Source organism: Prionailurus viverrinus, chromosome D4, assembly GCF_022837055.1.
Source record: "Prionailurus viverrinus isolate Anna chromosome D4, UM_Priviv_1.0, whole genome shotgun sequence".
In the NCBI taxonomy this organism is placed as follows: Eukaryota; Metazoa; Chordata; class Mammalia; order Carnivora; family Felidae; genus Prionailurus; species Prionailurus viverrinus.
Window position 1 is genome coordinate 81554524 of NC_062573.1, and position 13104 is coordinate 81567627.

At 34.2% G+C, this 13104-nt stretch overlaps 1 protein-coding gene across 4 annotated transcripts in view; it reads left to right on the forward strand.

The window, feature by feature from the left end:
• JAK2 (Janus kinase 2) overlaps positions 1-13104 on the forward strand; it is a 117342-nt gene that overhangs the window by 89027 nt on the left and 15211 nt on the right. For all 4 annotated transcript variants that reach the window (XM_047829840.1, XM_047829838.1, XM_047829839.1 and 1 more), the window contains 5 exons: positions 2297-2424; positions 3173-3311; positions 5014-5165; positions 5316-5466; positions 6311-6444. In XM_047829840.1, the coding sequence (XP_047685796.1) occupies positions 2297-2424; positions 3173-3311; positions 5014-5165; positions 5316-5466; positions 6311-6444 (704 nt within the window). The remainder of the gene's footprint in view (positions 1-2296; positions 2425-3172; positions 3312-5013; positions 5166-5315; positions 5467-6310; positions 6445-13104) is intronic.

Below are 13104 nucleotides of genomic sequence, written 5' to 3' on the forward strand. Positions count from 1 at the left end.
AGTCGGAAAACAGTGTTTCAGAGCATGTAATTCCAGTTCTTATGCTTGCTTGTATATTTCACTGATCCTGTGAAACACTTTTTTCACATTTAAAAATACCTGAAATTGGGATGTGTGATATAATCGATGATAAGTCATTATTTAATTGGCAGATTTTTTCTTTTATGACACATAAAACAATGGAACTTATGACCGTCAATTGGTATCTGTGAGACATAGTAGGTTTTTAGTGCCACATAAAATAGTTTCATTAAGCTTTGTTCATTGTAACTCTTAGATATTTATTCTTTTTTTTCATTTCCTTCTCTTTTTGACACTTGCTGTGACATAAATTTACCTGTGGTCAGTTCTTAATTATCAATATATGGGTTGTGTTTTCTAAACTAACTATGGGTAGCAAAACAGTCATTAAATTTGTCTTAGTTACCCAGCAAGGTCCAAAACTGATGTATACCAAGTGAGAACTAAGGAATTGTAATATTAGATCAGGCAGAATCACAATTTGAGGTAAGACCTACAGTATGCATTTTAAAACAAATAATGTGAAGCATAGGCCTGTATGTAGCATAGGCCCCGAATTGCTCACTAGGCCATGAGCTAACATGGATTACAATGTGAAAGTCTGTCAGAATTTCTTTAAAGATATGTGTCACGATGCCATGTTGAAATTTTTTGCTTGAATTTTTTTGGTTTTTATTTTATCTTAATTTTCCTTTTTTATGATTAAAAAGATGAAGTCCTTTTTTTCTCATTTATAGAACTTACTGTTTATGCTTAAGAAACAATAAAATAATCTCAATACATTTATATTTGAAATTGAGAACCTGAGCTTATTATATTACAAATTAGTACTAGATGACTGTAAATAAATCCTAAACCCAGTTTAATTATTAAATAACATGTCTTAATGTAGAAATAGTCTTGGCTTTGGGGAACTTGGTCAATACTGACAGGGCTGGAAATTTTTATATGTCTTAAAGGCAGTCAGGAGTTTTTTAGAAGCAAACCCTTGTTTTTCTGACAAAATATATCTTAATACTATTTTAAAAATATACTTTTAAAGATAAAGCCATGCAAAACAAATTTTTGCTTTTTTGCAGCATAAATTAAAAGGATGAATGGAGTTCAAACTCACATTCTCCTTGATGCCTGTGATAGAATAGACATTGCTATAAGTTTTTATGTGTAGAAGAAGAATTTCAGGAAGTTTCGATGTCTAAATACAGTAGTCCCTTCTTATCTGCAGGATATTGTTCCAAGACCCCCAGCGGATGCCTGAAACTGAGGACAGTAGCCAACCCTATATACACTATGTTTTTTTCGTATACGTGCATGCATATAATAAAGTTTAATTTATAAATTAGGCCCAGTAAGAGATAATAATAATAACAGAACAGTAATAACAATATACTGTAATAAAGGTTTATGTGAATGTGATTTCTCTCTCTCTCAAAACATCATATTTTATACTAACCCTTCTTCTTGTGATGATGTGAGATGATAAAATATGTATGTGATGAGATGGAATGAGGTGAGTGACGTAGGCATTGTGACATAGCATTAGGCTACTGCCTTCTGACAGAAAGTCGGAAGGAGGATCATCTGCTTCTGAACCTGTTGACCATGGGTGCTGCAGCTGTGGGAAACAAAACCACAGATAAGCTGGGGACACTGGGGCACTTCGGTGGCTCAGTAGGTTAAGCATCTGACTCTTGGTTTCGGCTCAGGTTATGATCTCACGGTTTCTTAAGTTCAGCCCCATGTGAGGCTCTGGACTGGCAGCACGGAGCCTACTTGGAGTGTTCTCTCTCTCTCTCTCTCTCTCTCACCCCCTCTCACACTGGCACTATCTCTGTCTCAGAATAAATAAATAAACTTAAAAAAAACAACAACTGGGGATGCTACTGTAGTATCATGCAAGATAAGTTAACTCTGAGAAACTTTCATTTGTTTAAAAAAAGCAGCCATAATTCAGTACTAATACATGGAGGTATGCTGGAGTAGTTATATATGTATATTAACATTATAAGAAAAGTATATAACATATATATTATATATTATTATATATATACGTAATTGTTTAGATTCCTATATCTTGCTTTTGTGAATAAACTAAAACCCAAAAATACAATGGTATGTTGTTGTTAAGTTTTCTTTAAATTAGTAGATTTTGCATAATTTAATCTCTTTACCTATAATACTCCTATATTATAAATATATTTTATAAAAGTTTAAAATTACACGTATTTTTATTGTATTTGTACTTGAGCCTTATTGTTTGTATATTTTAATGCAGATATTCTGGTTCAGGAGTTTGTAAAATTTGGATCATTAGATACATACCTGAAAAAGAATAAAAATTCTATAAGTATATTATGGAAACTTGAAGTGGCTAAACAGTTGGCATGGGCCATGCATTTTCTAGTAAGTAATAAGTGTAATTTTTTATCAAAAACATTCTGTCTTCCGAAGCAATGTAGAAAGGATCTTGACCCAGGAACAAGAAAGAAATCTGTGAATGAACGTTGAGTCATTTAAAAGAATCTGTTAGTTGGTGAAAGAGGTTATTTTAGGCATATATTTATTTATGTAAAATCATTTCTGAAAGAGATTTGTCATCCCATCTCTTAAAATTGCTGGTAGACAATCTGTAGTTTGTGTCAGTTGGGTTTAGAGAATTTAATAAAAAATTACGCAGAAACACGTTCTGCCGGCTACGGATAGCAGAAAATCCCTGCAGGAAATCCCTTGTTATAGTACCTGCGGACAACCGGCCCTTATGTGTGGTGAGAAAGCAGCATTGCCAGAGGAGCAGAATACCAGGGGGGCCAGCCGGTGATCGGACCCCTCAGAGTGCACCCGTGTCCTGCCGCTGAACAGGAACAGTACTCGTTACTGTTTAAAATCGCAGCTTTGGAAAATGAAGTGGAACTGAGTACTTCTAAGATCTTTGTGTCATCATGGGTGCAGATTGGTGTGTCATTTGAAAAGTAAAACAAAAAGCACAGTGCTGCCGTAAAACTTTCTTTTATGTCAAAGCACGCTTCCAAATTAGTGTTTATTAGTTAATACTGCCCTATTTTTTTCGTTTAAATCCATTTGGGGACTTTGGGTATACTAAGTGTTCAAATATTTGTGGATTGATATTTGAATGTGCATTTAACTTTGACAGGAAGAAAAAGCCCTTATTCATGGGAATGTGTGTGCCAAAAATATTCTGCTTATCAGAGAAGAAGACAGAAAGACAGGAAATCCTCCTTTCATCAAACTTAGTGATCCTGGCATTAGTATTACAGTTTTGCCAAAGGACAGTAAGTTCGACAGGAATCTCATTTAACTTTTTTTTCTTTTTGATTTTTTTTATTTGAGTATAGCTGACACACAATGTTACATTAGATTCAGGTGAACGACATAGTGATTGCACGTCTCTATTGGACAGTGGTACAAAAAGCATGTTGTTAATTTTTTTCTCAAACTCTTTTACTGACATGTTCTTGATTAATAATAAAATTCAACTACCATTTTTAGCAATCCAAATTAAGTTATAGTTACATCCTAGTCTCCATTTTTCCTTTCTTATATGCATGTTATCATGGACTGTAAAATGATTTTTTAAACAGTTTTAATCCCTGCTTGTATGGAAGTTCAGATTTTATATATTTTTTAATGTGAAATTTTCTAATATATTCTTTGAGACACAAATAAATTATCTAAATTTTTCTTTCCTTCAGTCACTAAATAAAATTTTGAGAAGACCTATTACCTACTTTGAGATCTTACTTAATTATTCAGCTAATTCTGACTTTTTAAAACTTGAAAAAAAAATCTTTTGTGTTTGTTAGCTTTCTATTTAACAAAGTAAAAATTTCAGTCACGTAGTTGAAAGGAGTTTTCTTGGTACAAATAATGTTGTAACTGTATTTCATTATCTTAGCTAGTGTCTCTAATTGAATGTACTAGATGTAGACTGTAAGTTGATTAACATTTGTGCCTTGATGTATCCTATTTGAGCCAACAGTATTGAAACTTGATAGCTTCTCTGACAGTAAAGACAGACAATAAGGTGGAAAATGTTATAGGATCTTAGAACCTATATTAAGGGAAATTTTATTTTTTGGAATGGAAATTAAGGAGAAAATTTCTTCATACAGTGAAAGAGAAAGGAACCTGTACTCTTTAATCTCTTCATTCGCAAAAATATTCATATTGCTTTGCCAAAATATACTAAAAGATGCAACAGATTATCCTTCATTCTTCTATATCGTTTTATTTACTTTTCTATTTATCCATACCAGATTACCAGAAGGTGGATTTAAAAGTGCTGTCTCCTTCCTTGGATGACGGTTTTCTGATGAGGTCAAAAAAGACCATAGCACCTTTACTTGTGAAATTCCATGATCTTAGCAGAGACTACCTGTATCAATTCCGTATTCAGAATATCTTGGGATAATTAAGTAATTCATCTGTCTGTTGGTCCTTGTATTTTCGTGTACAAGTTGGAATTGCCACTGCTCCTGAATCATTAGCTCAGAATGATGTTAACATTACCTTTACTATTTACACATTGTAAAGAAATACAAAAATCAAAAGGCAATTTAGGACAAGTGTTATGGGAAAAAAATTTTATTGAATGCACAACTCCTAGGAAGGGTAGAGAGAGTTGGACACGAGTTGAAACACTATGGCTCAATGAAAGGAAGTTTAGTTGATCCACAGTTTGTTGTCTAAGATTCTAATTCTCTCCATGCTGCTAACAAATTTTGTGACTTTAGGCAAATTATTCAGTTTTTATGGGTCTCAGTGTTGTCATTGTTAAAGCTGAGATAATGAATTAGATGCCCTCAAAGGTCCCTTGTGGCTCGTAAATGTGTACATTTGCTTGTGTGGTGCACACAACTCACAGCCACGCAAAAAAGACCAGATTATCCAAATCAGTCTGAAATTATTTGCATATTAAAGAATTATTTACTTGTGGGAACTATTTAACCATACTTCATTGCTATCATTTCAAAGTTCTTCAGGAGAGAATACCATGGGTACCACCTGAATGCATTGAAAATCCTAAAAATCTAAACTTGGCAACAGACAAATGGAGTTTTGGTACCACTTTGTGGGAAATCTGCAGTGGAGGAGACAAGCCTCTGAGTGCTTTGGATTCTCAAAGAGTGAGTTTATAGCCACTGTGAAGTTGGACTTACTCTGTGACCCTTGATTTTCTTTCCTATGATTTGATACTTTTTAGCCTATCTTATGTTTAAAAAAAAAAAGCTTGATTATCACATTATACATTTTCTCATCTGGTTCTTTCATTATAGAAGCTCCAGTTTTATGAAGATAGGCACCAGCTTCCTGCACCCAAGTGGACAGAATTAGCAAATCTTATTAATAATTGTATGGATTATGAACCAGATTTTAGACCTTCTTTCAGAGCCATCATACGAGATCTTAATAGTTTGTTTACTCCAGGTATGTATTGATGGAATAGTCTTACTGCTTTTCCGGGTCCCCTTTCTATCTTCATAGTTTTTAACAAATCTTTACTAATTTGTAAAGATCTTCTTGTAATCCCTTACAAGAAGTTCCTCGATATCTTTTTTTTTTTTTGGTCTTAATTTTAATTCCAGTTAGTTAACATACAGTGTTATATTAGTTTCAAGTGTACAATATAGTGAACATTGATGCCTTTTAGACTGTCTTAGTCTCTTATGTTCATATGACTTTTCCTACTTCGTACATATTCTAGTTTTCTTGATTCAGCAGTCTCTCCATTTTTAACAGAGGCCTCTTCAATAACCCGATTTTACTTTACCAATTAATGAATAGTATGTTGTATAAGTTTATTTGGCTTATTTGACTTTTTAAAAGCAATTTTTCTTTTTTTTTTTTAGCTATATTTTATAGTTGAATGGTTTTCTAAACATGAAGTAGGTTTGTTTTTATTTGCCCGCTCCGCCTTTAAAATATGTAGCTAAATGTACATATATCTGACCCATAGGTATTTCCTGTTCCAGTACAATTTACCATTCTCACCGCAGAAGTCAAAATAATATAATCTTACTTAAAAATACTACTAAAACTCCCTGTTTTTAGCAAGTAATTTTCCTTTGCAGAAGTCTTTTTTGAAAGCCTGTTAGGTTATGGGTAATAAAGACTTTGTTAATATAGTTTCAACTATTAGAGTTGTCCTGTATTAATTTGTATTTAGTGTTTCGAGATCATTCTGATTATTTTGGTTAGCTTGTATACATACCTTTTAACCCAGACGATGTAATCTGCCAGCCCACAGTACTCATGTACTTTCTCTCTCCAGATTACGAGCTATTAACAGAAAATGACATGTTGCCAAATAGGATAGGCACCCTTGGGTTTTCTGGAGCTTTTGAAGACCGAGACCCGACACAGTTTGAAGAGAGACACTTGAAATTTCTACAGCAGCTTGGCAAGGTGAGGTGTCAGAGTTTTTTTACATAGCTAACATATGTATCGTTTCTCGGCCTTTTGGCTAAGATCAAGTGTAAAGAGTTAACGTATAATCATAGAACATTTTATTCAGAAAATAAAGGCTTTAAAGGTTCTCTAATTTTCACTTTCCGCAAAATTTTAGGAAGTGTCTGTAGAAAAAAGGCTTAGCCATCAGATGTTGGAGAAATGCCGTGTTCAATAAATAGCTCTTTTTACTGAAGAACCTCTCAGAACTTTACATGTAGTGTGCATTGAACATCTTTAAGAGGATGATAATTAGTATTTCCCCTATTGATTTGACCGTGGGACTCTTTCTTGGTAGAGGCACTTCAGTTATGCAGTAGAGAAAGGAATAACTAAGTAAGCCTTTCTACCTATCTCCTTTTCTAGTCGTATCAGGAAGAAATAATCTGTCTGACTGGACCATGTTCGTTAGCAAGACAGTCTTCTATCTGCTAAAAGTCACACAGTCATACATAGCCTACATATTTTAAGTAAGACCAGGAAAAGCTTAGTTCTTTACAGGTCCAATTAAAGTGGTAAGCTCTCTTTCTTCCCCTAAGCTTGTTAGTATAGAGTTCTGTACCATGTGGCTTACAAATTGGAAATAGAAGATGTGGGTATTTGGGGTGTATTAGTTATCTGTCTCTGTGTAACAGATTACCCTAAAACTAACAGAGGAAAACAACAAACATTTATTTTCACCCTAGTTTAGGAATTAGAAATTTGGGAGTGACTGGGTGGTTCCAGCTCCCGGTCTCTCCCAAGACTGCAATCAAGTTGTCACCCAGGCCTTGCATTCTCATCTGAATGCCCTTGACAAGGGCAAGATCTACTTCCAGGCTCGCTCACATGGTTATTGACAGGCTCAGAATATCTGCCTCCAAGCTCATTTATCATATTTATTACTTACATGTTTGTGGTTGAATACATCTTGATTTATTGTTAGTTATATGCAAATATTTTCATGACCAGATGTATTAGTCATAGATTAGTAACATGGTCACTTAGTCACAAAATCATGAAAACCTTGAAATTATTTTTTCTCTGTTGTTCTGAACAAGCCACTAATTTCTTTCATCCATGGATCCCAGCTTTTAATGTGAATTATTTTATCTCCCAGAGATTGTTTTTTGGTAGACTGTACAGAAAGTTTCGGAAAAGAAAATGCAACTTACTTGAAGTAAAGAGAACAATGTGTAGTGAAATTTTATTATCTTCAGTTGATGTGGGTATTTTTAATAAGCTTCTTAATACTTCTGTATTTTCCCAGGTGTCAATATGAACATGAATATATGAACATTTGTATGATAATAAGGGCATTTTCTAGGAAAACAGTGTTTCAAATTCCAAAATCCACTGTAGATTCCTTCACTTTAGGAGTCAGAAATTTTTAAGCCAGTGCATGAAAATCTAAAGGGTAATCTAGGAACCAGACATCATTGGGAGGGTCCGAGTTACTTCTAGTTGTTAGTTTTTTTCCTGAAATGATGTGGGTTTTTTTTTTTTTTTAATGTTTATTTTTATTTTTGAGAGAGAGGGAGAGAGCAGGGGAGGGGCAGAGAGAGAAGGACACACAGAATCTGAAGCAGGCTCCAGGCTCTGAGCCGTCAGCACAGGGCCCGACGTGGGGCTTGAACTCACAAACTGGGAGATTATGACCTGCGCTGAAGTCGGACACTTAACCTACTGAGCCACCCAGGTGCCCCTCATGTGGCTTTAATATACAAGTATTTGAGTTCTTACTAAGTTCCAGGTGCCCGACTGGTCACTATGGATATAGGATACAGCCATTGTCTTGGTAGTTTATAGCTTAGCCGGAGGAGGTGGATTGCAACTAACAGTGTGATAAGTACATTCACTATTTAAATTAAATTTCATACTGATCACAACTTCTAAAATTTTCATAAGGTGTGAATTGGTACAAGTGTCAATATTGTAATTCATGTATATTTATGAACTATTCAAATATTATTTGAGATATCACATAGTTTTCTAATTACAGATTGCTTTTTCATGTAAAATTCTATTAATATGGCCCTTACGTAATTTTGGTTATTAGTTTTAAGAATTTTTAAAAAATAGGATACAACACTGTGTTGTTATTCAGTACTTGATTGGAATTTGTTTAAAATTACCCAGAAAAGTGGTGCCTGGGTGGCTCAGTCAGTTCAACAGCCGACTTCGGCTCAGGTCATGATCTCGTGGTTCGTGGATTCGAGCCCCACGTCAGGCTCTGTGCTGACACCCCAGGGCCTGGAGCCTGCTTCAGATTCTGTGTCTCCCTTTCTGTCTTCCCCTCCCCAACTCGTGCTCTGTGTCTGTCTGTCTGTCTGTCTCTCTCTCAAAAATAAACATTAAAAAAATAAAATAAAATAAAATTACCCAATAAATATTTCTAAGTCAAACAGTTCTGCAGTGAATTGTAGTATAATTACCTATAAAAGAATATTATAAAATTATTTTCAGTAATATTATCTGACATTATTGGGGTATGTTTTGATTTTTATACAATTCCTTATTATTCATAATTACCCTAAAATCTCATTAATTTAAGCATAATTCATTCAATATTTGCATTAATTCAAATTCAGCTAGATTTAAGTATATATGTAAATTATGTTATTAAAATGTACTTTTATAAAAGAACACTTAGGCCTATAAATGTAATGCATCTACATATATTCGTAGATGGGAGTTACTTAAAAAAAGTTTAAGTTAATATAACAAGCCTACGTTAGTTCAGTAATTACCTATGATTTACTCTCTGCCTATTCAGACTATACTCTTTTATTTAAATTTCTGATTTCTTGCATTATTTTCTAAAAGTAATAGATACTTGAACTTCCTTAAAAAATCATTATAGTGTTTCCCTTCTTATTTACCTTATTATATAATCCAAACTGTGTATTTCTCCTTTATTTATTTATTCTTTATAAATATTGATGTGCTTTCTCATAGCTGGCGGTTGAGACTGATTTAGGGGTAGAAATGAATTAGGAAGTATAAACTGGGAGGTAATGGAGCAGTATTCTAACAGCGACACCTCCCCTTAAGCTTTCAACCATTTTTGGAAAATGAATGTTCCAGACAGCAAAGTGTGTACCTTCACTATCTTTGGCTCCTTTGAAAACAAAAAGATTTTAACAGCAAATTAGTGAAGAACTTTTAGTGATTATTTGTAAAAAATAAAGCAAGTAATTAATAATATTAAAGAATAAATTAATGCTTTCTAAAACCATTGGACACAATCTCTTTTTAAAGTGATATAATAGGAGCTCCTGGGTGGCTCAGTCGGTTAATCCTCCAACTTCGGCTCAGGTCATGATCTCATGGTTCATGGGTTCGAGCCCCTCATCGGGCTCTGTGCTTACAGCTCAGAGCTTGAAGCCTGCTTTGGATTCTGTGTCTCCCTCTCTCTCTGCCCCTCTTCCACTTGCACTCTCTTTCTTTCCCTCTCTCAAAACTAAATAAACATTAAAGAATTAAAAATAAATAAAGTGATACAATAAATCTTAAAGTTTGATTTTTAGAATCAGAACTTACCTTACCCTAGATTCTGTCTGTGGCATTTGTGAGTCTCTCCCACATCACCAGTTTTCTCTTCTTAAAACAAGTAAAAATATGTACAGACACACCTTTAAACTTTTAACCTAAGCATACTCCTAAATAAAAGGGAAAGAAATATTTGTGTTTAGTGTTTCCTTACATAGTGAGTGCCATATTAGTGTTATCTGTGCCATAAAGATTTTCCTAAGATGTCTCCAGCAGTCATTAATTTTCCTCTTTTCTGGAAGCATATAGCATTCATACATTCATTGTCTCTCCACACAATTTAGCTTTTAATTTCAGTCCTTTGTTGTTTATTAGATCTTGGTGTATGGATATAATGAATATAATGAACATATTTTAGCGATATGTGCTAGTATTTAAGAAAGAGACGTAAGAAAGAATACATTAAAACATTGCTAATTTAGATGAGCAAGGAGGAAAGATCAGACTATAGAATTAAAAAGTATATTTTCTTTCTTAGAGTGACCTTTTTCCGGTTATGAAAGTGACATGTATTTGTTGCAGAGTAATTGGAAAATACAGATGCATTTCTTTCCCTTCAGTCTCTGTACACATACACACAAACTTTGCTTCAGAAGGGAGATCATTTTATATATACAATTTTCTCAGGGTGTCTGGGTGGCTCAGTCAGCTGAGCATCCTACTCTTGATCTTGGCCCAGGTCATGATGTCTTGCTGTGTGGGTTTGAGCCCTGTATTGGGCTCCATGCTGACAGTGCAGGGCCTGTTTGGGATTCTCTGTCTCTCTCCCTCTTTCTGCCCCATCCCTGCTTGCTCATGCTGTCTCTCTCAAATACATAAACTTTAAAAATTAAAAAAAAAAAAAAAAATATATATATATATATATATATAATTCTCGTTATTTTTCATTTGTTATATCAGGATTTTCCCATTATTAATATTCTTTGGAAACATAATTTTGTAAGTGAATATACTGTAATATATTTACAACATTCCCCATTATTGCAGCTTAGAGTTTTTTTCCTTTTGATTTTTAACATTTTTAGTTTTTTTTTTTATTTAATTTTTTATTTTTTAAAATTTACATCCAAATTAGTTAGCATATAGTGAAACAATGATTTCAGGAGTAGATTCCTTAATGCCCCTTACCCACTTAGCCCATCCCCCCTCCCACAACCCCTCTAGCAACCCTCAGTTTGTTGTCCATATTTATGAGTCTCTTCTCTTTTGTCCCCCTCCCTGTTTTTATAACATTTTTAGTTTTTTACACAGTTCTTTGGATTTAACATTATTTTAAACATAATGTAAATTGAGGAGACTGTAAGGGTGACATTTTCAAAATATATTTACAACTATGTATTTCTCAGTAATTTAGTTTGTAGGAAGTTAAAGGAAAATGGTATGGTCCTTAGTGGTAGCATTTTTTTTTCAGTTTTAAAGTTTGTTTGTTTATTTATTTATTTATTTGTTTATTTTGAGAGAGAAGGAGAGAGAGAGAAAGCGAGCATGTGTGTGCAAGTGAATGGGGGAGGAGCAGAGAGTAAGGAGAGAGAGAATCCCAAGCAGGCTCCATAATGACAGCACGGAGTCCCAGGCAGGCTCAAAGCCAAGGAACCAGAACCCTGAGATCGTGACCTGAAGAAACCAAGAGTTGGACACTTACCCGACTGAGCCACCCCGACTCCCCTAGTGGTAGTTTTTTAATGTAGATATTTTCTAGCTGCATTTGACAATATAATATTAATTTCATCTTTGCTTATTTGAAAGAATTGATTGTTCAGTGGTCTAGCTATTTGTATTGCCTTATTGAAGCAATCTAAAACACCATCTCTACAAAAGTACGTATCACTTTTTCATTTTATAAAAGCACAATTTTTGGTGTACTGCATTCTTTTATTCTTTTCAATTAGCAGCATGGTAAAAATATTCAAAGGAGGGATTTGTACTCAAGATTATTTCCATATTTTTTAAACCAACAGAAATAATGGTATATTTTAATATTCATAAAAAGTTAAGAAAATATTGTGAAAACTTTCTTCTGCTATCAGAATTCTAAAATGAGTATTTTTGTGATCTTTTATACTCATGTCCTCATATACTTATATTCTTTACTCGTCACCTCAGTTAAAACCTAGCTTTTTGGAAATCCTCTTTATTACCTATTACTCTCTGATGCAGATCTGGGACACACAGATCTGGACCTTGCTGCTACTTTCCCAAAGTCAGAATCTCCAGCATCATATATAGTCCTATGTGAATATGGTTAGTCTCTCCTCATCATTGGCCAACATCTTGGTTGGTAACCCACATTTCAAGTACTTTTGGTGCTCCTTGTTTTCATCTTCACCTTGCTCCTGCTATTATTTGGGGCATCCATTGAATACCTTTTTAAATTTCCCAATCTCAATCTGTGAACATGTTAATGAGTGCACTTTGAATTCTGTAATCCCTTATAATAATCTTACTTATGGAATTCAGACCCTGAAATCTCCCTCTTGACTATAACTTTGTATCTTTAGACTCTTCCCAACACATACATCCTCCTCTGGTGTCTTTGTCATTGCCAGTGTCTTTGACGCTTTCTTGTTCCTGAAGCCTGTGAGCCACCTTCTAGATCCAACTCTGGTTTTCCAGAGGAGGTAGACCTCCTGGTAAGCAGTTACACTCTGCTTCCGCTGCTATCCACAGTGCTGTCACCTTCCCTCCCATGATTGTCTGTTTTAACTTTCCCTGTCATTTCCTAGTGCAGGAACAATAAAATTCTGAATTATTTTTTTTCTATTTGTGTTTTCAACTCTCGAACACTGTTAAGAAAGAAATCAGATATAAATGTTTATTGTTTCCATTGCAAATTGATTTCCAACATTAGCTGGTACTTAGGACTGTTTTAATTGATAGTTCTTTTATTCTCCCTTATTTGATTTCTTCTGTGGTGCCTGCCCATTCCAAACGTTTTCATTCTCTTCTGGTTTCCTGTCCTAAATCTTTCTTCCCACACAGTGTTTGCCTTTACCTTCTTCTTCCAAAAGAAAGTAGAGGCATTCCAAGTTTAAACAGTGAGATTGATTTGTGCCTATCAAATTGACAAAGATTTAGAAATATTAACAA